Source organism: Lithobates pipiens, unplaced genomic scaffold, assembly GCF_037356315.1.
Source record: "Lithobates pipiens isolate NorthernLeopardFrog02 unplaced genomic scaffold, aLitPip1_a1.2 Scaffold_30, whole genome shotgun sequence".
NCBI lineage: Eukaryota > Metazoa > Chordata > Amphibia > Anura > Ranidae > Lithobates > Lithobates pipiens.
Genome location: NW_027507791.1, coordinates 46,581,991 through 46,608,554, shown reverse-complemented (window position 1 = coordinate 46,608,554; position 26,564 = coordinate 46,581,991). Strand labels below are relative to the sequence as shown.

The window sequence follows — 26,564 nt, the reverse complement described above, 5'->3', positions numbered from 1 at the left end:
AATAAAACTCAGACCGCCCCATGAGAAAAACAATATTCCGAGAAGCCGACGTTACCGTTTTTTTATTTTTTATTTTTTTCAGCCACTCTGATGAATGATTATTTCAATAATCACCCGTTGCTGAGGAGACAATAGCTCTTCATAATCACTGACACACCAACGACGTTAACCAGTTAGCACAGCGACAGTGCCCCCTGCTGGTTACTGCTGTCATTACCACCCTCTGGTGTCAGCTGTGTGAGAAATGGCGCTGTCGCCGTCTGACTGCAGATGAGGTTGGGAGTTTGATGGAAGAGGTGGCATAACCACTTATAAGGAGCCGGTAGATGATATGTGAGTAGTTTGGAAATCCAGAGCCCAGGCCAGGATGAAATCTGAAGACCAAGTTCCTTTCTTAGTGGCTATATATATATATATATATATATATATCCTTTTTCTACGCTAATTAAAGTGGAGATTTGTGCGGCATCCACAGCTGCTTCTCTGTGGAGTCCCGGGGGAGACAAGTTCTCTAAACAGCATCCACTGCGGCTAAAATCATTTTATCACAGCTTACAGAATGAAGTGTTTAGCAGAGGAAGCGACTGAGGAGAATTGATTACGGGCTTTTCAAAGATGTTAACTCTAGCCGCTCCTCGCTGGATCTGCCTAGACCTTGGAGTTAAAGGGACCCACCAGCCAAAAAAGTAAAAAAATAGGACCATGAAATGTGTACAGAAGGCACCTAGCTGCTCAGGGTTTAGGTGTAATGTACAAGGGCACCACACTTCCACAAATGCCCTCTGGGGTTCTGGGAATAGTTTATCGTGCTTAGGTCTGTTCCCAGTCTCCACTATAACAATGTTATCCATCCATCAGGACCAAAGAGGATTTATGATTTGTTCCCAATATCAACCATCATGATTTTATCCATCCTTGAAGACCAAAGAGGGTTTAAGATCTATTCCCAATTCCACCAATACAATGTTATCCATTCTTGAGAACAAAATGGGGTTTTAAGATTTCTTCCCAATCTCAACCATCACAATTTTATCCATTCTTGAGGACCAACTGGGTTTTAAGATCTCTTCCCAATCTCAACCATCACAATTTTATCCATTCTTGAGGACCAAAGGGGGTTTAACATCTGTTCCCCATCTCATCCATCACAATTGTATCCATCTTTGAGGACCAAAAATGGTTTAAGATCTGTTCCAGATCTTAACCATCACAATTTTATCCATTCTTGAGGACCAAAGGGGTTTTACAATCTCTTTCCAATTTCAACCATGACGATTTTACCCATTTATGAGGACCAAAAAGGGTTTAAGATCTGTTCCCAATCTCAACCAATACAATTTTATCCATTCTTGAGGACCAAAGGGGTTTTACAATCTCTTTCCAATTTCAACCATGACAATTTTACCCATTTATGAGGACCAAAGAGGGTTTAAGATCTGTTCCCAATCTCAACCATCACAATTTTATCCATTCTTGAGGAACAAAGGGGTTTTAAGATCTCTTCCCAATCTCAACCGTCACAATTTTATCCATTCTTGAGGACCAAAAAGGGTTTAAGATCTGTTCCCAATCTCAACCAATACAATTTTATCCATTCTTGAGGACCAAAGGGGTTTTTAACATTTCTTTCCAATTTCAAACATCGCAATTTAATCCATTCTTGAGGACCAAAGGGGGTTTAAGATCTGTTCCAAATCTCAACCATCACAATTTTATCAATCCATAAGGACCATTGAGGGTTTAAGATCTGTTCCCAATCTCAACCATCATAATTGTACCCATCCTTGAGGACCAAAAAGGGTTTAAGATCTGTTCCCAATATCAACCATCACAATTTTATCCATCCATGAGTACCAAAGAGGGTTTAAGATCCGTTCCCAATCTCAACCATAACAATTTTATCCATCCTTGAGGGCCAAATTGGTTTGAAGATCCTCCATTATCTGCCCAATTTGTTTGCTATCCTCATTCTGCTCCCATGCTTTGTTTGCTGTCTACCTCAAATCCATGTTTCCATAACCTTCCCATCCAGGCCCTCTGCCCCCAACCATGCCTCCCTAATTTCCTATTTGACCTAAAGCCATCTCGGGGTCTATCTGTCCCCAATCTTTACACTTATTATTTGGTGACAAATATTGCCTCAATCTCCCAACTTCATGAGACCCACTATCTACTGCTTTGGGCTACACCATTCATGAGCATCTGCAGGGCGTACCACATTCTACAGGCCTCATCCACCTGATATGTTCCTCAGTAATATTTACTAAGAAACTCCCTATGCAATCTTTTAGATCTGATGGATTCCCACCTATCTCTCTGTCTTCATTGCCTTGGCTCCCTCCCTCATCCCGCCCTACGTCCTTGAACCCTATTTTGCCCCATACACTCCAGCTATGGGACTTGATATCACCCCACTTACACCTGCTATGTCTACTACACTGTCCCTTGTTTCCTCCTGTATTGGAGAATCCAGCGCAGCTCCTTTGGTAGTCTGAGTATGAATATATGGATGTCCATTCCCTTCTTACCCCTACTAGGATATTGACCTTTGAAATGCTCAGATCTTCTCATGAGATTCCGTTGCAAGAACATTACTAATATCTACAGCTTCTTGACTTTATTTTTTTATCTCCTGCGGTCACAACCATCCCCATACAGACTAACGCCATTCAAGAGCATCTGCAGGGTGTACCCACATTCTACAGGCCTTATCTCCCTGATTTATTCCCCAGTATTATCTACTAAGAAACCCCCATACCATCTTTTCACCAGCAATGGGAAGCAGAATAGGGGGTGGTGTTGGCTCTGGAGAACTGGCAGATCAATGGTATTTCTGTTTTTCGATTATTTTTGGATAAATGTTTCATTCACGTGCTCTGTTACTATAATGGCACTTGTTACTGTTCCACTGTGTGATGACTTTACTCCAACTTTCGGCCGCTTTTTTTTTTGTGCAATCTGTGTGCCTACTGTATGCTTATTGGCTCTTTTTATTCTGACCAATGACAATAAAGCCTTTTGTAAAAGAAAGATACATATTTTCTGAATTTTAGGCCTGGGCGTGGCCGGAGCGGACCATGGAAGCGGGAACAGTGGACAGGTATACGGTAGAAAGGACCAAAACGGAAAGCGGCGTGCGCTCCACCCTGACCATCAATAACGTCATAGAGTCAGACTTCCAGACCACATACAACTGCACAGCATGGAACAGCTTTGGTTCAGAAACTGCCAATATTAAACTAGTAGAGGAAGGTAAGGAACTGGAAATATTGACTGTACTACCACATACTATCAAGTGAAGCTGTAGCCAGGCTATGGACATTCAAGTAATTCCATATTCTTAAAGTAGAACTTCACCCAAAAGGGGAAGTTCTGTTTGTTTGCATCCCCCCCTCCCCCCTCTTTAACCTATTGGCAGATTTGGAGTGGAGGGGCCAACTTTTTCTTTATAAGCATGGGTAAACTAAGTTACTGATTGTAAGTGGGAGAAGGGGGGAGCTGAGCTGCTGAGAGGACTACCTGCACAAATTTGGTGCTTCTGCTGTGAACTTTGAGAATGAATTGCACCATAGTGCCCGCTCACACGTGTGTCCGTAACCTGGGCCCAGGTTCACTACAAGATGATCAGCATCATTAAACACCTAACACAGCTTCCTTTGTCCTTTTTCCAGAAGTTGTCCCGGTGGGAACCATTGTCGCAGCGATCATCGGGTTAGGAATCCTGGTCATCATCTTCTTTGTCTTCTTCATTTTCTTCCTGTACAGACGTCGTAAAGGCAGTAAGTACCAACACAAAGGGCGGCTGACAAATGCATGAGCAACTTGCTGGCTTCCCCAGAGGAGCCAATTAAGAGGCTGTGTCATATCTTGTGATAAGCGATGGATGCAATGGCCGCACAAGCTCTTTGCTGGTAAACACTTCTTCATGAAAAGGCAAGACACTTACATACTTCCCCTCTTCAATGTAGCACAATGATGTGCAAATAGTTCCAGCTAATGCAGAAAAAGTCTTGGAATTGGAATTCGAGGTGGTTAATATATGTGATTAATTGGCTGGGGCCTTTCCAGTTTCCAGATCCTGTGAGATGAAAGTATCAATCAATGAATAGTGAAGGACCTCCTGACTTGTGTATGTCATGGAGGATGCGGAACCCCCCTGTGGTGTCAAGATTCAAGTGATTTGTCAAAATTAGGGGAACCAATGTTAGTTATGTCTAGTCTAGTAGCAGATAAAGCCCTTGTACACACGGTCGGAGAATCCATCGGAATGTGTCCTATCGGACCGGTTTGTCGGATAATCCGACTGTGTGTGGTATGCATCGGACTGTTTCCGTCGGAATATCCGTCGGACCCAATTTTCCAACTTGTTGGAAATATTTTCCGACAAACTGGTCCGATAGGACATAGCCCTCGTACACGCGGTCGGAGAATCTGTCGGAATGAGTCTTATCGGACCGTGTCGTCAGATAATCCGACTGTGTGTGGTATGCATCGGACTGATTCCGTCCGAATCTCTGTCCGACCCAATTTTCCAACATGTTGGAAATATTACCCGACCAACTGGGCCGGACGGACCTAATCCGATCATGTGTACAGCATTTTCATCGGACCAAGTGCCACGCATGCTCAGATCAAATTCCTACATCAAAGCTATTGGCTACTAGCCTGAACGTAGTCCCATCGTAACGAAATTACGTCATCGCGTTCTGAATGATCGGATTTTTTGCCAACTTTGTCCGACCGTGTGTATGCAACAGTTTCGGACAAGATCCGACGGACAAAATCCGACGGATTTGGTTGTCGAAATCTCCGACCGTGTGTACAGGGGCAAAGACTGTGTCCTCTGTGATATGGGTCAGAGGGAGTTACGTTGTCCCAACCTTTACCCAATATTTTCTAGCCCTGGAAAAGGGCATGTCAACAGTGTTCTTGTTGAGTAAGATCATGATTATCATTACTGCAACATCAATGGCGGCTAGACATGTGCAATTTGTTTCATTACAAATCAATCCAGGGAAAACTGGATGTATGAGATATTCCGAAACACAATGGTAACGAATTTCAATCAATCCGAAATAAATTATAATGAAACTACGGTAATTATGCGTAAAGTCCAGTTCGAAAAAAAGGTTCAAAATTATTAACTTAAAGAACGAGTCTGAAGCGTATTGTTCCGTCGCGGACATCTCTAATGGCAGCATCTCAGTGCTGGATTTGATCAGAATAAATTAAAAAGTCTATAAAACCAATCAGAAAGGTTTCTTATAGTCTTGACGGGGGTCTCCAAACTTTTCAGTACGAGGGCCAGATCATATATTCTACAAATATTCCCAAGTCGAAGCATGATATGATTCAAAACAAAAGATAAAGACCTTCAGGAGGACAAAGCAGTCCTACCTTACATCAACGTTCCCATCAGAACACCCCCAAACCCCACCCAAAAATTTAGGATCCCCATCAGGGCTTACCTTACATTAGGGCCCCCAGAAGAGCCCCCTAAGAGGCTACCTTTCAATGGATTCCCCATCATTGGAGCCCCTCTTACATCGGAGTCCTCATCAGAGGAGAAACCCGACTCTGTGTAGGCAGGTGCAGTCTGTTCTCTTCACTGAAGGTTGAACGTAGTGGCAATGCGGTTGTGGGAGAAAGTCGGGGGAACTTGGTTCCTCTATGATTTCCTCAGTTACAAGGGGGCTGCTATTTGATTAGATGTGGGCACTCCATGTGACCATCATGGTGGCCATCATGGGTCAGACAGTCTATTTTAAGACTCTGGTTCCTTTATGTGAATGGCTAGCATATAGGGACAGGGTTCCTAGAGACAGGGAAAGGTTCTAGAGAAGTAGGGACAGTGCAGGGACTACGTCTACCTCTTCTGGGAAGCCTTCCCTTTTGGATGTGGACCGGCCAGGCCGCATTCTGCTACTCCATGGCAGATGCTGTCGGCGGCTTCTATTCTTTAAACCACTGTTCCATTTCTATTGCCAAACTTGGACTCTGCCTACCAAACAACACTGCACCTAGCCCACATGCAATCCTGTAGTAGGCCTGGATTTGGCCCTCAGGCGTAGGGTTGCCACCTGTCCAAGATTCACCCGGACAGTTCGGGTTTTGAATCGTGTGTCCGGGTTTCAGACCACCTGAAACCCAGACACGTTATTCAGACCAGGCTGTGGCTCCCCAAGTAACCAAGATAGTCATACAGAAATCTGTTGCCGCTGCGGGCGGCTGTTTGAGGGCAGGTTTGGCATCACTGAAGGGTGGGGTGATGATGTCAGCAAGGACAATTTGGCCACACCCAGTGGCGCTCTCTGTGCGCTACATTACTACTCCCCTTGGAGCACCCAAATGTGTCCCAGGTCTTTTATAATCCTATAGTGTTTACTGCAAAAATAAATAAAAAATTGCCCTGTGCCGCAAAAGTGTTGGGGTTTGGCTTGAAGAAAACGAGGCAACCCTACTCAGGCGTAGTTTGGAGACCTCTGGTCTTGACCATGGTAATCTTAATTCTAATGGGTTACCTCCAGTAGTACACCATCATTGGTCCTTGTATTGGCCCACTGGATGAGTCTAGTAGAACTCCATCCAAGATGTGAATTTTCCAACTCAATGGATTATTCTTACCACCAACAAGCATCCTGAAATATCTAACGGAGGACTTGAAGCTGGTCTCTGGGCATTAAGTTCAATTGCTGAATTGGTTCATAACTTTTTGTAAGTTTCCACATTAATTCAATAATGAATCCCATTGTCCCACCAGGTCGTAAGGACGTAACACTGAGAAAACTTGATATCAAGGTGGAGACCGTAAACCGGGAACCTTTAACCATGCACCCAGACCGAGAGGAGGACACGTCAAGCGTTTCCACCGCAACGAGGGTCATAAAGGCTATCTATTCAGTGAGTAGACTTTGCTCAACACCTCAGAACACGACAGCGGGCATCAGATGGAGTTTATAATCCCACATTTATGACTGAGCTTTCAAGTTCCTCAGAAATATTTTGATGTGTTTTGTAGAGTGAGGAACGTGAGGAACCATTCTTGTCTCTGCCCACCATACTCAACGTTGGCACAAAAGTTGCTTTTAGTCCATCCAAGGTCATAAGTGCCAACAGAGGTGGTTGACAGAGGCCAAATTTTTGTATATTGTCCATATTCAGTTTCACCTTCACTGTTACGGTGAAGTTAGCAAATCAGTCCTCTCCTTCTTGGATCAATCACATTCCAAAGACATAAATGGCCACATTTTCTATTATGCCCCGGACCAGGCCATTTTTTTTTTTTTTTTTTTTGCGAGATGGCACTACGTTACTTTAACTGACAAATGCGTGGTCGTGCGACGCCGTACCCAATTAAAATTGATGTCTTTTTTTCCACAATTGGAGCTTTCTTTTGCTGGTATTTGATTACCTCTGCATTTTTTTTTTGCGCTATAAACAAAAAAAGAGCAACAATTTTATTTTAAATTTTTTTTTTTTTAAAACAATAATTTATGCTATAACACATACCCAATAATAAAAAAAAAAAAAATCGAATTTCTTCATAAATTTAGGCTAATATGTATTCTGCTACATGTTTTTGATAAAAAAATAAAATAAATAATAAGCGTATATTAATTTTGCAGAAAAGCTATAGCATCTACAAACGATGGGATATATTTATAAATTTTTTTTTTTTATTTTTTTTTTGCGCTATAAACAAAAAAAAGAGCAACATTTTTTTTTTAAAACAATACTTTCATTTATGCTATAAAACATACCCAATAAAAAAATTAAAAAAATCTAATTTCTTCATAAATTTAGGCCAATATGTCTTCTGCTACATGTTTTTGGTAAAAAAAAAAAAAAAAAAATCCTGATAAGCGTATATTAATTTTGCAGAAACGTTATAGCGTCTACAAACGATGGGATATATTTATTAGATTTTTTTTTATTTTTTACGCTATAAACAAAAAAAAGAGCAACAATTAAAAAAAAAAAAAAAAAACAATACTTTAATTTATGCTATAAAACATACCCAATAAAAATTTTTTTAAAAATCAAATTTCTTCATAAATTTAGGCCAATATGTCTTCTGCTACATGTTTTTGGTAAAAAAAAAAAAAAAAAATCCTGATAAGCGTATATTAATTTTGCAGAAACGTTATAGCGTCTACAAAGGATGGGATGTATTTATTAGATTTTTTTTATTTTTTACGCTATAAACAAAAAAAAGAGCAACAATTAAAAAAAACAAAAAACAATACTTTAATTTATGCTATAAAACATACCCAATTAAAAAAATTAAAAAAATCTAATTTCTTCATAAATTTAGGCCAATATGTCTTCTGATACATGTTTTTGGTAAAAAAAAAAAAAAAAATCCTGATAAGCGTATATTGATTTTGCAGAAAACTTATAGCGTCTACAAACGATGGGATATATTTATTCGATTATTTTTTATTTTTTACGCTATAAACAAAAAAAAAGAGCAACAATTTAAAAAAACAAAAACAATACTTTCATTTATGCTATAAAACATACCCAGTAAAAAAAAATTAAAAATCTAATTTCTTCATACATTTAGGCCTTTGGTAAAAAAAAAAAAATCCCATTAAGCGTATATTAACTTGCAGAAAAGCTATAGCGCCTACAAACGATGGGATATATTTATTACTTTTTTTTTGTTTTTTTTGCTATAAACAAAAAAAGAGCAACAAAATCCCAATAAGTGTATATTCATTTGTGGAAAAGTAATAGCATCTACAAACGATTGGATATGTTTATTGCATTTATTTTTTATTTTTTGCGCTATAAATAAAAAAAGAGTAACAATTAAAAAAAAAAAAAAACAATACTTTATGCCCTTCCCTGGTATTTGATTACCTCTGCGGTTTTTATTTTTTGCGCTAACAAAAAAAAAAAGCAACAAAATCCCAATAAGTGTATATTAATTTCTGGAAAAGTTCTAGCATCTTAAAAAAACGATTGGATATATAAATAAATAAACAAAAAAAGAGGAGGGTCTCATCCGGCCAAACAGAGGTTGTGTAGCCAACCCAGAAATCAGTGGGTGGGGCTATTTGTGGTCAGGTGTAGATTTGCAAGTTACAGGCTTACCAATCAGCAGTGACAATGCTGATAGCCACACCCCCCCCCCCAGCAAGATCACTGTAATGCAAGCAGGCACAATCTACATTAAGGTGACAACTCTGCTCTGATTTCAGGAGCAGTGCAGCATCTTTGCCGCCCCGTCACAGGAATCTGCATTAGGTGGACTTCACTGGCAGGCTCAACAGGTATTTGGGGGACATTGCGGGGGTGGGGGAGGGGGTGCTAACTGTAAGTGAACATGCACATATTTTTTAACCCCCTGCTGACTGCTCACAGTAAATATACTGCATGTGGGCAGCAGGTACAAGCACAGTACGTGACCAGCCTTCAATTTATGAAGTTTTTTTTTTTTTTATTATTGGATATGTTTTATAACAGAAAGTAGAAAATATAGTTTTTTTTCAAAAAAAAAAAAGAAATTTTTATTTTAATTTTTTTTTTAATGTTTGGTGGCAGATTTCTGCCAATGATTTTGGCTGAAACCTGCTGATTGGCTGTGTCCAATCACAGCACAGAGTTCTGTGTTTACAAACACACAGAGCTCCGTGTACAGAGAACAGCGATCTGGCTGGTTCTTCTCCCTGGAAATCAGGGAGGAAAAAACAGCCAGATCAGTAAGTAGAGGCAGCACACATTACACATTGTTAGGCACACAATTAACCCCTCGATCGTCATTAAATGTTAGCCCCTTTCCCAGCCAGTGTCATTAGTACAGTGACAGTGTATAGTATTATCACTGTATTAGTGAACTAGCGATGACGGTGTCAGTTATTGACCTTCCCAGCCAGTGTCTGTTAGCGCCTGATTGTCCGCCACCTTATTACAGTCACTCTATAAGTCGTTGATCACCGCCATTAGCAGTATAGTATCTATAGTTGCATAAATTCCAGTATATACACCATAGTTTTTTTAATTTCGACAAATTTGTTAAGTCAGGATACACCTAAATTAACGAAAACCCAATTAACACATTTTTCCGGATATTTGTAAATTCGAATTTTTGAACATTCGTGAATTCGTAAAATAGTTTTTTTAACGAATTTCAACAAATTCGTTAATTCGAAAACACCTTAATTAACAAAAACCCGTTTAACAAATTTTTCCGGATATTTGTAGATTTTAATATTCGAACATTTGTAAATTCAAAAATTTGTGAAATAGTTTTTCTAACGAATTTAGAAAAATTTGTTAATTCAGAAACACCGGAATTAATGAAAACCCGTTTAACAAATTTTTCCGGATATTTGTAAATTTTAATATTCGAACATTTGTAAATTCGAAAATTCGTAAAATATTTTTTTTTTTTTAACGAATTTCGAAAAATGTGTTAATTCGGAAACACTTGAATTAACGAAAACCCGTTTAACAATTTTTTCTGGATATTTGAATATTCGAACATTCGTAAATTTGAAAATTCGTGAAATTGTTTTTTTAACGAATTTAGAAAAATGTGTTAATTCGGAAACACCTGAATTAACGAAAACCCGTTTAACAATTTTTTCTGGATATTTGAATATTCGAACATTCGTAAATTTGAAAATTCGTGAAATTGTTTTTTTAACGAATTTAGAAAAATGTGTTAATTCGGAAACACCTGAATTAACGAAAACCCGTTTAACAAATTTTTCCAGATATTTGTAAATTTGAATGTTCGAACATTCGTAATTTCAAAAATTCGTAAAAAAAATTTTTTTTTTTAATGAATTATGACAAATTCGTTAATTCGGAAACACCTGAATTAACGAAAAACCATTTAACAAATTTTTCGGGATATTTGTAAATTTGAATATTCGAACATTCGTAAATTCGAGAATTCGTAAATTCAAAAATTCGTAAATAATTTTTTTTAACGAATTTCGACAAATTCATTAATTCGGAAACATCTGAATTACGCAAAACCCGTTTAACAAATTTTTCCGGATATTTGTAAATTTGAATATTCGAACATTTGTAAATTTGAAAATTCCTAAAATAGTTTTTTAACGAATTTCGACAAATTTGTTAATTAGGAAACACCTGAATTAATGAAACCCCATTTAACAAATTTTTCCAGGTATTTAAATATTCGAAAATTCATAAATCCATAAATTAGAAAATTCCTAAATTAGAAAATTCCTAAATTAGAAAATCTGAAAACCTGAAAATCTGAAAATCTGAAATGATAACTAACTATTAACTTATAGATATTGGAGTTTCTTTTCAAATTTGGCTGTTGGTGAATCTAACAAATAGGACTTTATCCAAAGTTACAAATTATCTGAAATAACGAATGCCGTATATAAACAAATGGAACATAAAGCATTAATAATAATAAATAATAATAATAATAAAAAAAATTCATTATTATTATTTATTATTATTAATTAATTCCATAAAAGTTTTTTAGATTAGTTATTTCGGATAATTTCGTAACTTCCGATTAATTCGTATTCGTTAAGTTCACCAACATGAAAGGAAATCCCAATATCTATAATTTAATAGTTAGTTATTATTATTTATTTATTATTTAGAAATTTTGGATTTCGTTCTTTTGAATTTTCGTTTTTTTTTTTCTTATTTTTGGATTTTCCGAATTTTCGAAATGAAAAGTTTACAAATTTTCAAATTTTACGATCGCATAACGAATGACCCGGAAAAAATTATTTTCGGATTTCGTTCTTTCTTATTTTTGGATTTTCTTTCTTATTTTTGGATTTTTTAATTTATGAATTTTTGAAATGACAATTTTTCAAATTCACAAATTGCGATCATAACGAATGCCCCAAAAAAAAAAAAAAAACGAATGGAACGAAAATGAAAACAACAAACAAATTTTTCGGCAGTGCACATGTCTAATAGTTTGTAGACGCTATACCTTTCACACAAACCAATTAATATACACTTATTGGAATTTTTTTTTTATTTTTTTTTTTAAACCAAAGACATGTAGCGGAATAATTAAGCCTCATAATTAATATAAATATAAATATAATAATTGAGAAGATTGGGACAACCTTTCTCGGTGACCTGTTGGGGACAGGTTTCCTTGTCCCAATCTTCTCAAGGACTTGTAGCAGAATACATTGTGGCCGAAGTTTATGAAGAAATTCGATTTTTTTACAATTTTTTTATCATTGGATAAGTTTTAGAACAGAAAGTAGAATAGTTTTTTTTTTCAAAATTTTCATTTTTTTTTTCCGTTGAACCACTTCCCGCCTGCCGTATAGTAAAATCACGTCGGGCGGGATGCGCTCCCATTCTGGGAGGACGCCATATGACTGGCGCCCCCAGAACGGCAGCTCTCCTGCCCCCGCACAATCGCGGCCCTGCCATGTTCCTAGGACACGGCGTGACCCCGATCTCGGTAAAGTGGCTCTTTTACCCATGTGATTGGACACAGCCGATCACATGTAAACAAGGAAGTGCCTTTGATTGGTTCTCCTTGACTCACACTGATAGAGTGTGAGGAGAGGAGAGCTGGTCAGTGGCATCTCCTGGCAGGGGAGACTTGTACAGGTAATCAGGGCACTTATCATCAGTGCCCTGATTACAGTACAGCCCCATTAGTGACCCCAATCAGTGCCTATTAGTGACCCCAATCAGTGCCCATCAGTGACACCAGTAAGTGTCCATTAGTGATGCCAGTCAGTGCCCATCAGTGACACCAATCAGTGCCCATCAGTGACTGAGGATCAGTGCCCATGAGTGACACCAATCAGTGGCCATCAGTGACTGAGGATCAGTGCCCATCAGTGACATCAATCAGTGCCCATTAGTGATGCCAGTCAGTGCCCAGTGACACTAATCTGTGCCCATCAGTGACACCTATCAGTGCCCATCAGTGTCTGAGGATCAGTGCCCATCAGTGACTGAGGATCAGTGCCCATTAGTGACACCAAACAGTGCCCATCAGTAACATCAATCAGTGCCCATCACTAACACCAATCAGTGCCCATCATTGACACCAATCAGTGTGCATTAGTGACATCAATCAGTGCCCATCAGTGACACCAAATAGTGCCCATCAGTGACATCAATCCGTGCCCATCAGTAACATTAATTTGTGCTCAGTGACACCCATCAGTGCCCATCATTGACACCAATCAGTGCACATTAGTGACATCAATCAGTGCGCATGAGTGATGCATGTCAGTGCCCATAAGTGATGCCAATCAGTGCCCATCAGTGCCGCCCATCAGTGCCGCCTCATCACTGCCGATAATTGCCACCTCATCAGTACTCATCAGTGCAGCCTCTTGGTGCCCATCAGTGCCGCCTCATCAGTGAAGGAGAAAAGTTACTTATCTACAAAATTTACTGACAGAAGCTAAGAAACTTTTTTTTTTCCAAAATTGTTTTTTTTTTTTTTTTTAGCAAAAAAATAATAAAACCCAGCAGTGATTAAATACCGTAATTTGGTTACAGTGTTGCATGACCGCACAATTATTATTCAAAGTGTGACAGCGCTGAAAGCTGAAAATTGACCTGGGCAGGAATGGAGGGTAAATGTGCCCAGTAGGCAAGTGGTTAAATAATTAAATAAAATAAAAAAACAAAAAAAAAAACACCCAGGGGTGATCAAATACTACCAAAAGAAAGCTCTATTTGTGTGAAAAAAAAAAAATATATAAATTTCATTGGGGTACAGTGTTGCATGACCGCACAATTACCAGTTAAAATAGCGCAGTGCTGAGTAGCAAAAATAAATAAATGCCCTCGTCCTGAAGGGGGTAAAACCTTTTTGAAGTTCAAGTGGTTAATAGTAAGGACAAAAACTCAAAGTTTTTGCTTTTTTTTATTTTTATTTTTTTTTTAAGATGTGTGTTATTCACTATTTAGCATTTGAGGTGAGTTTTAGGTGTTTTTACAACTGGCCTTATAAATAATAAATAAAAAAATAAATAATAATAATAAAAAAATTTAATGTGAAAAAATAAATAATAATAATAATAAAAAAAATGTAAATGTGAAAAAATAAATAACAATAATAATAAAAAATGTAAATGTGAAAAAATAAATAATAAAAAAAAAATTTAAATGTGAAAAAATAAATAATAATAAAAAAGTAAATGTGAAAAAATAAATAATAATAATAATAATAATAATAATAAAAAAATGTAAATGTAAAAAAAAAAAAATGTGTCTCAAAATATTTTTATTTTAATTTTATTATTATTATTATTTTTTTTTTAAGATGTGTGTTATTCACTATTTAGCATTTGAGGTGAGTTTTAGGTGTTTTTGCAACTGGCCTTTTAAATAATAAATAATAATAATAATAAAAAAAAATGTAAATGTGAAAAAAATAATAATAATAATAAAAAAAAAATGTAAATGTGAAAAAATAAATAATAATAATAAAAAATGTAAATGTGAATAAATAAATAATAATAATAATAAAAAATGTAAATGTGAAAAAATAAATAATAATAATAATAAAAAATGTAAATGTGAAAAAATAAATAATAATAATAAAAAAAGTAAATGTGAAAAAATAAATAATAATAATAATAAAAAAAAAGTAAATGTAAAAAAAAAAAAAAAAATGTGTCTCAAAATATTCTTTTTTTTTATTTTTTTTTACTTATTTTTTTTTTAAGATGTGTGTTATTCAGTATTTAGCATTTGAGGTGAGTTTTAGGTGTTTTTGCAACTGGCCTTATAAATAATAAATTAAAAAATAAATAATTAATAAAAAAAAATGTAAATGTGAAAAAATAAATAATAATAATAATAATAAAAATGTGAAAAAATAAATAATAATAATAAAAAAAAGTAAATGTGAAAAAATAAATAATAATAATAAAAAAAGTAAATGTGAAAAAATAAATAATAATAATAATAATAATAAAAAAAATGTAAATGTAAAAAAAAAAAAAAAATGTGTCTCAAAATATTATTTTTTTTTTTTTTTATTATTTTTTTTTTTAAGATGTGTGTTATTCAGTATTTAGCATTTGAGGTGAGTTTTAGGTGTTTTTGCAACTGGCCTTATAAATAATAAATTAAAAAATAAATAATTAATTTAAAAAAATGTAAATGTGAAAAAATAAATAATAATAATAATAATAATAAAAATGTGAAAAAATAAATAATAATAATAATAATAAAATGTAAATGTGAAAAAATAAATAATAATAATAAAAAAAAGTAAATGTGAAAAAAGAAATAATAATAACAAAAATGTAAATTTAAAAAAATAATAATAATAATAAAAAAAATGTAAATGGGAAAAAAATAAATAATAATAATTAAAAAAATGTAAATGGGAAAAAAATTATAATAATAATAAAAAAATGTAAATTTGAAAAATAAATAATAAAAAAAATGTAAATGTAAAAAAAAAAAAAAATTGTGTCTCAAAATATTCTCCTATAATAATAAAAAAATATATATAATAATAAAAAAAATGTAAATGTGAAAAAATAAATAATAATAATAAAAAAAATGTAAATGTAAAAAAAAAAAAGTGTCTCAAAATATTCTCCTATTTCTCAGTCTTTTAAGGATGACGTGGACCTCAAGCAAGACCTGCGTTGTGACACCATCGACCGAGAGGAGTACGAGCTCAAGGTGCGGCACCCAGCTCTGTTCAACCAATACAAATAAAAACCTAAACTAAGACTGGTCAATCACAGAATCTAGAGTTACCACAGGTCCCCCTCCCCCCCTCCCCGGGTGGGATGCAGCATGGTGTAGCACTGACCAAATGATGCTGACAGCCTACTCGGCATCATCTAGTCACTAAACTAAACATCAAGCCACTAAACCAACAGTAATCCCAACTTGCACCTTGTCTTAAGCACGAAAAAAAAAAAGAGTTGTCTGGCATGTAAGGATAATCAAGTCATGTGTACTATTTGGTGTGATGTGTAAATTATTATACAAGACTCTATCTATTTATTATCTCTTTTCTCTTTTGTCTTTCTCTATCTCTTATGAATATGGGGGTGAAGCAAACATTTTACTATACAGTTGCATACCTTTTTTTAGAGATTTGAGAACAAAAAATGTTTTCGAATGTGGTTTATAAGCTGGTGTGGTGAAGATGATCCAGAACCCCAATTACACTTCTGTGAAGTTAGGGGGAGATGGTGGCAACAGATTTTGTTGCAGAGAACGAAGTGGACCGCGTCAGATATGGGACACTGAGTAACCTCGGTTTGGTGGTGGCACATAAAGCTACACTTGAACATAGCCCGGTATCCGGTGGAGGCTTACCGACCCGATGGATTTCAAACTGGACAGGCGTCAGAAGAACGCATTTATTATTCAGCGTAGCGTTGCAAATCACTCGGACAGTTCCTCCAAAATGGATTGAGATGGTCTTCATGTTAACCAAAGCTTTTCCGTGGATTTACAAAATATCTAAACGGACATGTTGGGCTAACTCTGGTGCTCCTGAATGTAGTTTTGACTTTACTCTTGTGGACATTTTTTTTTATTATTATTATTATTTATTTATTTATTAGTATTGAGGACTGGCCAAGTGCTACTTTTACAGATGGACCAGATTTTGAGATTCTGACTTAACCTCAGCCTTCTGTTTCAAATACCATGTAACCATCAGTGCCAAAACAAGGGTCGGTCATCAAAGTTAGATCTGCTGAATGTACACGCGTGTTTTTCCTAACCAAACGGCGACAGTGAATTGGAGGGACTCACAGACACATTGTTGGTAGAGTAATACAAACAAGAGTCAAATTTTTTTAATGGTTGAAATAAACTAAACGCAAAGGTTATCCCCCCAACACTTTCCGGGTTGGAGCTTGGTTCAAGAGAGAGGTCGTTTTTAGTTTGCCTTCAAAAAGTTGGCAGATATCCCAACCGTTTGTTTTCCCCCCCTATTTGCAGCTTTGATGACCAGACCCCATAACCATCACTTATTTTTGTAACTCTGTGATTGATGAATATCAGCCACAAGCTAACATGTTAAATAAGATGTGTTTTCTTTGTATATGTCTGTAGTCAAAAAAAAAAAAACATTTTTACTTGACTCTCTTAATAAATGTATGCACCTGTATAGTGACTTTTGCTTCACTTTTGTATTTAAATGCACCTGCCCTATACGGCCAAAGGTTTGTGACACGCCTGACAATTACACCTATACAAGCTTGTTGGACATTCCATTCCAAAACCATGGGCATTCATATGAAGTTCACCCACTCCCTTTGCATCTCTAGATCAGCTGTTCTCAACCAGGGTTCTGCGGAACCCTAGGGTTCTTCCAAAGTTTGCTAGGGGTTCCTTGAACTGTGGCTGCTTGACTTCCCATTTGATGGTGCTTGCATAGGTCCAGGAGCCCACTTGGCAGGGCCATCTGCCTGAACCCATTTTAGTTGTCTGTAAGCATGACATTCTGACCACCACTGTAAAGGGGCATTCTTCCCACTGGCCACCAATGTAAGGGGCATTCTTCCCACTGATCACCAATGTATGGAGCATTCCTCCCACTGGCCGCCAATGTAAGGAGCATTCTTCCCGCTGACCATCGATGTATGGAGCATTCCTCCCACTGGCCACCAGTGTAAAGAGCATTCTTCCCACTGATCACCATTGTATAGAGCATTCCTCCCACTGGCCACCAGTGTATGGAGCATTCCTCCCACTGGCCACCAGTGTAAGGAGCATTCTTCCCACTGATCACCAATGTCAGGAGCATTCCTCCCACTGGCCACCAATGTATGGAGCATTCCTCCCACTGGCCACCAGTGTAAAGAGCATTCTTCCCACTGATCACCATTGTATAGAGCATTCCTCCCACTGGCCACCAGTGTATGGAGCATTCCTCCCACTGGCCACCAGTGTAAGGAGCATTCTTCCCACTGATCACCAATGTCAGGAGCATTCCTCCCACTGGCCACCAATGTATGGAGCATTCCTCCCACTGGCCACCAGTGTAAGGAGCATTCTTCCCACTGATCACCAATGTCAGGAGCATTCCTCCCACTGGCCACCAATGTATGGAGCATTCCTCCCACTGGCCACCAGTGTAAGGAGCATTCTTCCCACTGATCACCAATGTATGGAGCATTCCTCCCACTGGCCACCAGTGTAAGGAGCATTCTTCCCACTGATCACCAATGTCAGGAGCATTCCTCCCACTGGCCACCAATGTATGGAGCATTCCTTCCACTGGCCACCAATGTAAGGAACATTCTTCCCACTGATCACCAATGTATGGAGCATTCCTCCCACTGGCCACCAATGTATGGAGCATTCCTCCCACTGGCCGCCAATGTAAGGAGCATTCTTCCCACTGATCACCAATGTATGGAGCATTCCTTCCACTGGCCACCAATGTAAGGAGCATTCTTCCCACTGATCACCAATGTATGGAGCATTCCTCCCACTGGCCACCAATGTAAGGGGCATTGTTCTAACTGACCTCCAATAAATTGATTTTTGCAAAGGTTCCCTGAGGCCTGAAAAGTATGTCAAGGGTTCCCCTGGGGTAAAAAGGTTGAGAAAGGCTGATCTAGAAGCTTCCACCCTTCTGTGAAGGTTCCCCACAAGAGTGCGTCTTTGGGAATTGAAAGCCATTCAACCAAAAGGACATTGGAGACGTCAAGTATAGATGATGAATAGGAAAAACTGGCTCACAGTCTGCATTTAAATTCACCCAAATGTGTTTAGTAGGGTTGAGGTCAGGGCTCTGTGCAGGGCATGCGAGTTCCCACACACCAAACTTAACAAACCATGTCTTAATGGAGCTGGCTTTGTGCACGGGGACACAGTCATTCGGCAACAGCAAAGGGCCTTCCTCAAACTGTTACCACATGGTTGGAAGAGCAAAATGGTCTAAAAATGTCTTTGTATGATATAGTCATATTAGTAGCTGTGATGGTCAGGTGTCAACAAACTTTTGGACATATAGTGTATATATTTAAATAGAAGTCAATATGCTCTTCATATGTTAGCACAGACTCCACTAGTGTTTCCTTTTTCTTTCTAATTCTATGATCATTTTTCCATCTCCATCACTGTCTGCCATTGATCATACTCCTCTTCTTCCCTAGGATCCAACCAATGGATATTACAATGTCCGAGCTCATGACGACAGGCCAACATCCCGATCTGTGTTGTACGCAGAGTACCGTAATCCTGGACCGGCACGGTTTGATGCTCGCCCTTCGTCTCGTCTTTCTCACTCCAGTGGCTATGCCCAGCTGAACACCTATAGCCGGGCTCCTACGTCAGATTATAGTACAGACCCTACTCCCACAGTTACATCCGCTACTACAGATACCACCAGTCAACTTTCCTATGATAACTATGAAAAGTTTGGGACACATGCTTTCTCAACTAATGCTGGCTACCCCACATACAGGCTTGGTTACATGCAGCCAACCACAACAGGTATGGATCGAGGACCTTATGATACTTTTGACCCAGTTGGGAAGTTCACAGGAGCCACCCGTTTCTCATACACATCCCAGCATTCTGACTATGGACAGAGGTTTCAACAAAGGATGCAGACACATGTCTGAGGACTGACTTAAAGTTAAAGCCGGTGGGCAAAAAAGGGGGAAGTCAATGGGGAGACGTCTTTCAGTTATGCCTTCTCTGATACAATATCAATTCATGAGACAGCACTCTTGGAAGGGAAACAACCTCTTACCGTATCTTCTGATACTCAGGGACCTTATTGTCTTGATCTCAGAAGTCCCCAAGAAAACAGTCGAAGTTGCCCGCCAGGCAGAGCCTCGAAGTCTTGATATGGAATAAGATGCCAAACAAAAAAGCTGGCCTTTTAGCACCTGACCATTCCTTGAATACCACTGACTCTGCCGTCTGGTGTATGGCAAACACTTTTGACTTAGACCTCAGTTCGGTACTGGTGAAATTTTTCATTCCGCCAATGAGTTCCATGAATCACTTTGGTCTTTTTTTCACGCAAACTCATTTCTGGTTTTTAGCCATCTCCCTAACTGCCAGGAATGTCATGCCATCACCGATAAGAGGCATTTGGTCTTGCTATTGCAAGGTCTTTTGTAGGTATACATTCCAGCTGTTGGATTTAAGGAGAAGAGGAAAATGCTGATTCCATGTTAGGCCACCACCACTTTTTCGGTCAATAGTCTTCACCATCCTGGTATTTTGAAAAGCAGCTGTTGACAAAGTGGAGTGGCTAGGATTTGGACAATCAAAACACCACAATTTGGAACATTTTGTGGGTCAGTTTATAAATTCCACTATTTTTTTGGGATACTGATGTTCATCCTGCTTCAGGAACACATGGTCTAGAATTACTACCACATGCTATGCTGTAATACACCTACCTGCCTGCCCATCGGAATGGGTAACAGTGTGTGGAATTTTACGGAGCACTCCTTCACCCCTGTTTGTATTGTACGCGTACTTTACGAAGATCTCTGTGAAGAGACGTATACACCATTTTTATAGTTATTTTTACTTTATATTCTTGCTGCATATTTTTGCACATAATTTTTTTTGGGGCTTTTTATTTGTAACTCGACTCTTTGACCTGTCTCATATAAAGGTATTATATTGGGCTTGTATAGGCAGTAAGATTTACCGGTTTCACAATTTCAAAATCTCCACCATTAGAGTTTGAGAAAAATTCTCATGGACAAGTGGTCTAAGATCTTGGTGATATGACTGGTGATACTAAGATCTTGGTTAATACGAATAGTAATACATTATACTGTATATAGCCAAAGGTATGCGGACATTCCTCAAAACGATGGGCAATGCAAGTTCCATAAAGTGATACTTTGTTGAATTTGTTGTGGACTGCATAGAGACCCACCAAACACCTTTGGGTTTGATTGGAACACCAAGCCAGGTCTTCTTCTCCAAAATCACTTGACCTGACAAATGCCTGAATGGGCACAAATTTCTACAGACACACCAAAATCTTATGGAAAGCCTTCTTAGCCCTTGTACACACGGTCGGAGAATCCATCGGAATGTGTCCTATCGGACCGTGTTGTTGGATAATCCGACTGTGTGTGGTATGCATCGGACTGATTCCGTCGGAATATCCGTCGGACCCAATTTTCCAACATGTTGGAAATATTTCCCGACCAACTGGGCCGGTCGGACCTAATCCGATCATGTGTAGAGCATTTTGATCGGACCAAGTGCCACGCATGCACGGATCAAATTCCTACATCAAAGCTATTTGCTACTAGCCTGAATGTAGTCCCATCGTAACAAAATTACGTCTTCACGTTCTGAAAGATCTGATTTTTCGCCAACTTAGTCCGACCGTGTGTATGCAACAGTTTCGGACAAGATCCGACGGACAAAATCCAACGGATTTGGTTGTCGAAATCTCCGACCGTGTGTACGTGGGCTTAGAGGAGTGGAGACTGTTATAACCGCAAAGGGGGACAACTCCATATTAATGGCCATGGTCTTGGAATGGGATGTCCAACAAGCTTGTTGTTTTCGCAGGGGGGGACTGATTTGATATTATTACCCAAGGTTTTGAAATGATAATCTTCAACAAGCTTTTATACACGTGATTGTCTACAGACTTTGGCCATATACAGTGTACACACTAAGCAAATTCGATGGTTAGACAGATCTTTATAGTAGAATTCTGGTAGCCAATATTGCTTAGTAAAGATGACTATTCATAGCAAACAGCAGATGCATGTATTGGAGAATGAAAGATGAGTTGGTACCAGCCAACTTAAAAATATGGAATCCAAAGTCTACAAGGGAACATGGGTAGGTCCTACTGAGTTCATGGTGAAAAGGCTGAAAAGTCTACAGACTACTTGAGTGTTTTTCAGCCAAAAACTATTTATTGATCACACTGAATTTTAATCTAAAATTCTAAACGCCCCTGTGTAAAGGTTAGTTCCTCCAGATTAATTTATTATCCAACATACATGTTTGAGGGAACCCATTCTGCTATCTGTATTAATTTCCATCTCATGCTTCCATATTGCAACTCATGAATTCATTTTTTGTTTTAATTATGAGAAGACGTAGTAGACAGGAGTGGAGACACTGCCCATCCTGACGCTGATTGACTTTCAGCTAAAGATAATTTTAGTTTTTCCACAATTGGTCCTTCACGATGGTTCCTTATGATTCTCCAACCTGAACTCCAGGCAACCAAGTAAATATAGAGATGACATACCTGTATTTTACAAGAAGGGTTGGTTTTGACATGAGATTTGTATTTCTGCCCATCCAGTCCTAAGATGTACACAACACAGCCCTGTCTGGCAGGACAAGAGACTTCATTTTTGGGGGTAACACTTAAGCCGGCCATAGACGGGGCAATTTTCTTTCCTGCAACCCCTGTGTTCGTCCCTACCAGGAGAACACGGTGATTACTGCTAGCGGCTATAATAGCCGCTAGCAATAAGCGCATGTAAAATCTCCGACAGGCTGGTTGTACCCAAGTTGATCAATTGATCAACTTGGGTACAACCAGCCTGTCCATACATGGCTCAAGTCTCGGCTGGTCCTTGCTGAACCCAGCCGAGATTCAAATTGTCTATGGCCGGCTTTACGTGTCTTGTCCCTCTCCAGCCTGGGACTGGACAATATAAGAAGAAGCAGACTGATGAGCTGATCTCTCCATCACTCTTAATGTTCCTCCTATCGGCATGCTTCTTATACTGCAGTACAACTGACTGGCTCCTCCTATAAGAGGAATTATGGCATGCTGTTAATGTCACTGGAAGGAGTAATGCCTTGTACCAGTGGGAGAAATAGTGCCCCATCATTGGTATCAGTGGGAGGAAAAGTGCCCCATCATTGGTATCTGTGGGAGGAACAGTGTCCCATTATTGGTGTTAACTGCAGGAATAATGCCTCACCATTTGTGTCAGTGGGAGGAATAGTGTCCCATTATTGGTATCAGTGGGAGGAATAGTGTCCCATTATTGGTATCAGTGGGAGGAATAGTGTCCCATTATTGGTATCAGTGGGAGGAATAGTACCCCCTCATTGTTGTCAGTGGAGGAATAGTGACCCATTATTGGTATCAGTGGGAGGAATAGTGCCCCATCATTGGTATCAGTGGGAGGAATACTGCCCCATCATTGGTATCAGTGGGAGGAATAGTGCCCCATCATTGGTATCATTGGTATCAGTGGGAGGAATAGTGCCCCGTCATTGGTATCAGTGGGAGGAATAGTGTCCCGTCATTGGTATCAGTGGGAGGAATAGTACCCTGTCATTGGTATCAGTGGGAGGAATAGTGGCCCATCATTCATATGAGTGGGAGGAACAGTGCCCCATCATTGGTGTCAGTGGGAGGAACAGTGCCCCATCATTGGTGTCAGTGGGAGGAACAGTGCCCCAATGGCCAAATAAGGGCAAGCAAAAGGCTGCATCCGGCCCGTGTGCCGCAGTTTGGTGTTTACAGCTCTAAAGGATCCAAAATGAAAAAAAAAGGAGCTTTAGATACACTTTAATTCTTTTCTTTAGTCCTAAAAATGCTTATACCAAGAGCTCAAGATATTCCAGAAGACACGTCACAAGTACAGTATGTTGACCAGCATTTAAATCTCATAACCCTACTCTGTTCCCATTATATCCAATTGTTATTTAAACCCATGGTCATGACCAGTTCAGTTCCCTTTTACTCCAGGTGCCTTAACACTTGTAATTGTTAAGGGTTTGTATTTTTTACAAAGCATAAAAAAAAAAAAGAAAAAAAAGAAAAAAACACCTGTGTTTGCTAAGACTTGTAAAAAGCATGGTACTTATTAATCCTATGGGATTCTTGATGTAATTCAATTTTATATGCTGAGCCTACCCCACCCTGTAAATGGCCACAGAATCTTATATACATGAAGAAAATACATTTACTGTGACTTATGTCAATTTAATCTGTGCCCCTATCTTGATTTTTGCTTAGAATGAAAAAAAAAGAGAAGCCCCAAGCCAGTAGCATTATGTCCAGAAGTTATTTTATTAAGAGTTATTTAATTAAAGCCAATGCATTTCAGGGGCTTCAAAGTTCCCCTTCATGAGGCTTGAAAATCTTGAGGGTAAAGGATGCTGGGCCTTCTGGTTTATCAAAATTTTGTCTAGCTGTAGAAATTTTCTGGTTTGAGATACGAGCCTGCGAATGACCCCTCATCCTCTGAAAAAGCTGCCTAAGGGCTATTCCTTCCTAATATTTTACCAATATTTTACCACAATATCTACCATTGAACCAATGGATCTTGCGTTACCTATATATAGATAATGACAAGCTTAACAAGAGATAATAAAAAAAAGTTACGGTAAAATACTACAATTTCATTTTTTGGTAAACAGCAAATTATGAAAATGAGGTATTAAAAAATTCCAAATATTATAAAAAAAAAAAATTATTTAAAATACATGGTAAAGTTATATTAAATAGTGGTGATTTCATCCTCATAAAATAAAAAAAAACTTTTTTCGTTAGTAGAATATAGTGTATCATATTTTAACGTATATAAAAAAGCCAAAAAACTTTTATTTTTTTTGTATTTTAGATAGGAGAACGGTTAAAACTCTTGTCTTTTTTTTTGTCATGTGGGTCCCAGGAATACAGGAATAGATGGAGATAGAGAACAGGAATAGATGGAAAATGGTAACATTTACAAAAATAATTGGAAAAGCTGGAAAATTGTACTTCCTTTAATTTCCCTTTTCTGTACTTAGTACTTACTTTAATTTCCCTTTTCTGGTGGTAGTATGCTGCCATGTTGGCGTCAGGAAAGGGAAATTACGGTAAGTACTTGATACAATTTTTCCAATTTTCTTACAACTCTTGTACAGGAATTGCAAGGAATGGGAGAATTCCTTACAATTCCTGTACAAGAGTTGTAAGAAAATTGGAAAAATTGGAAAAATTGTATCAAGTACTTACCATAATTTCCCTTTCCTGACGCCAACATGGCAGCATACTACCACCAGAAAAGGGATATCACGGTAAGTACTTGTTACAATTTTTCCAGTTTTTCCAATTATTTTTAGAAATGTTACCATTTTCCATCTATTCCTGTTCTGCTGACTACTCAAAAGTTTTTATTTTCCCTCACAGTGGTCACCAGGACACATAGAGAAAGTCTATCTCCTCAACAGGGGACCCGGACACTGATCCTTCAACACCCCGTCCAACATTTTTTCAAAATGGCTTAAGATTCACTTTAATATCTTGTCGCTTTCCCAAAGAGAACCTACCTAATTTCCAAAGTCTGTTTCATAAGCTTTCTGAGTTTCAGTGGCTTCATAAAAACTGTAAGACCCCTTTTAATCTCTGGAAAATCTGTTTTAAAATGTATAGTTATTGTTTTTTTTGTTTTTGTATAATTTCAACCAAATTTCTCTTTTGTACGATATCTGTTCCTTTTGCAAACAGATGCTCGTAGGCAATCATTTTTGTACAGTACGTGTGTAAATATACATATATATTTTTTATATAATATCTGTAAAATGCGAAAAGCATACACGAGTGACATTATCAGTATTATATATTTTTGTTTTTTGAGCACACCTTTTTTTGATTTTTTTCGTTCATTGACGTTTCTTGAGACTTTTTTTTTCTTCAAGAAGAAATATCTTCTGTTGTCCTTTCTATTAAGCCCCTTCTATTTGGGCAAACATGAGTGACGCATTTCACGGCTGGCCGTAGACATTTGAAAATAGTTGTGTTGCCTAGAAAGCAATTTAACTGCCGAAAAAAGATCTTTTGTACAAAATGCAGATGCGTTTTGGCACATCTGGTGGGTTGGGGTGTAGGTTGATGGGGTTGGGTTTCATTCTACCATCACGTAGTAAGAAAAAAAAAAACACAAATGTTTGAAAATTTTAAACATTTGACTTTCCTTCCAGGCTTGGAATTCTAAGTAAAGTTTTTTTGATCAACTGAACATTCTAGAACTGGACGCTGACCATGTACCTGTTTGTTAACACCTGACCATTACACCTACTGTATGGCTAAAAACATGGGTGGACATTCCTCTAAGGCAGTGGTTCTCAACTCTGCCCTCAAGTACCCCCAGCAGGTTTTCCTTTATCTTGCACAGGTGCGTTAAATCCGAGTCAATGGCTTGGTATTTTGGACAGCTATTTTATCTAAGAGAAATTCGCGAAACATGGCCTGTTGGGGTTACTTGAGGACAGGGTTGAGAACCACTGCTCTAAGGGACTGAGTTTGGATATTTCCAGTGAAGGGTCCGTTACTACTATAAGCAATTTAGACAATTGTGCATTTCCAACCTTTGCCATTCCAGCATGACTGCGCCTGGAAAAAAAAGCTCCATGAAGACATTGTATAATAAGTTTGGTGTGGAGGAACTTGAGTGGCCTACACAAATCCCTGACCTCAAACCTACTGATCACCTTTGGAATTTAATTTAAATGTTGATAGCAAGCCAGGTCTTCTCATACAACATTAGAACCTGCCCTCATCAATGATGACCTGCTTCCTAAAAACATGATTTGACCAGGTTAGTGTGGAGGAACTCAAGTGGGCTTCACAGAGTCCTGACCTCGTCCCTACCGAACACTCTTTGTATGAA

General features: G+C 38.1%; 1 protein-coding gene across 2 annotated transcripts in view; it reads left to right on the top strand.

The window, feature by feature from the left end:
* The window catches only part of KIRREL1 (kirre like nephrin family adhesion molecule 1), a 289,028-nt gene extending 264,192 nt beyond the window's left edge, over positions 1-24,836 (top strand). Inside the window, exons 11-16 of one of the 2 annotated variants that reach the window (XM_077464163.1) lie at positions 3,054-3,252; positions 3,672-3,779; positions 6,761-6,900; positions 9,207-9,278; positions 15,571-15,645; positions 19,092-24,836. In XM_077464163.1, the coding sequence (XP_077320289.1) occupies positions 3,054-3,252; positions 3,672-3,779; positions 6,761-6,900; positions 9,207-9,278; positions 15,571-15,645; positions 19,092-19,562 (1,065 nt within the window). In that variant the 3' untranslated portion in view covers positions 19,563-24,836. The remainder of the gene's footprint in view (positions 1-3,053; positions 3,253-3,671; positions 3,780-6,760; positions 6,901-9,206; positions 9,279-15,570; positions 15,646-19,091) is intronic. The other variant, XM_077464164.1, reaches the window with a different exon arrangement.
* Positions 24,837-26,564: the final 1,728 nt, after the last annotated feature.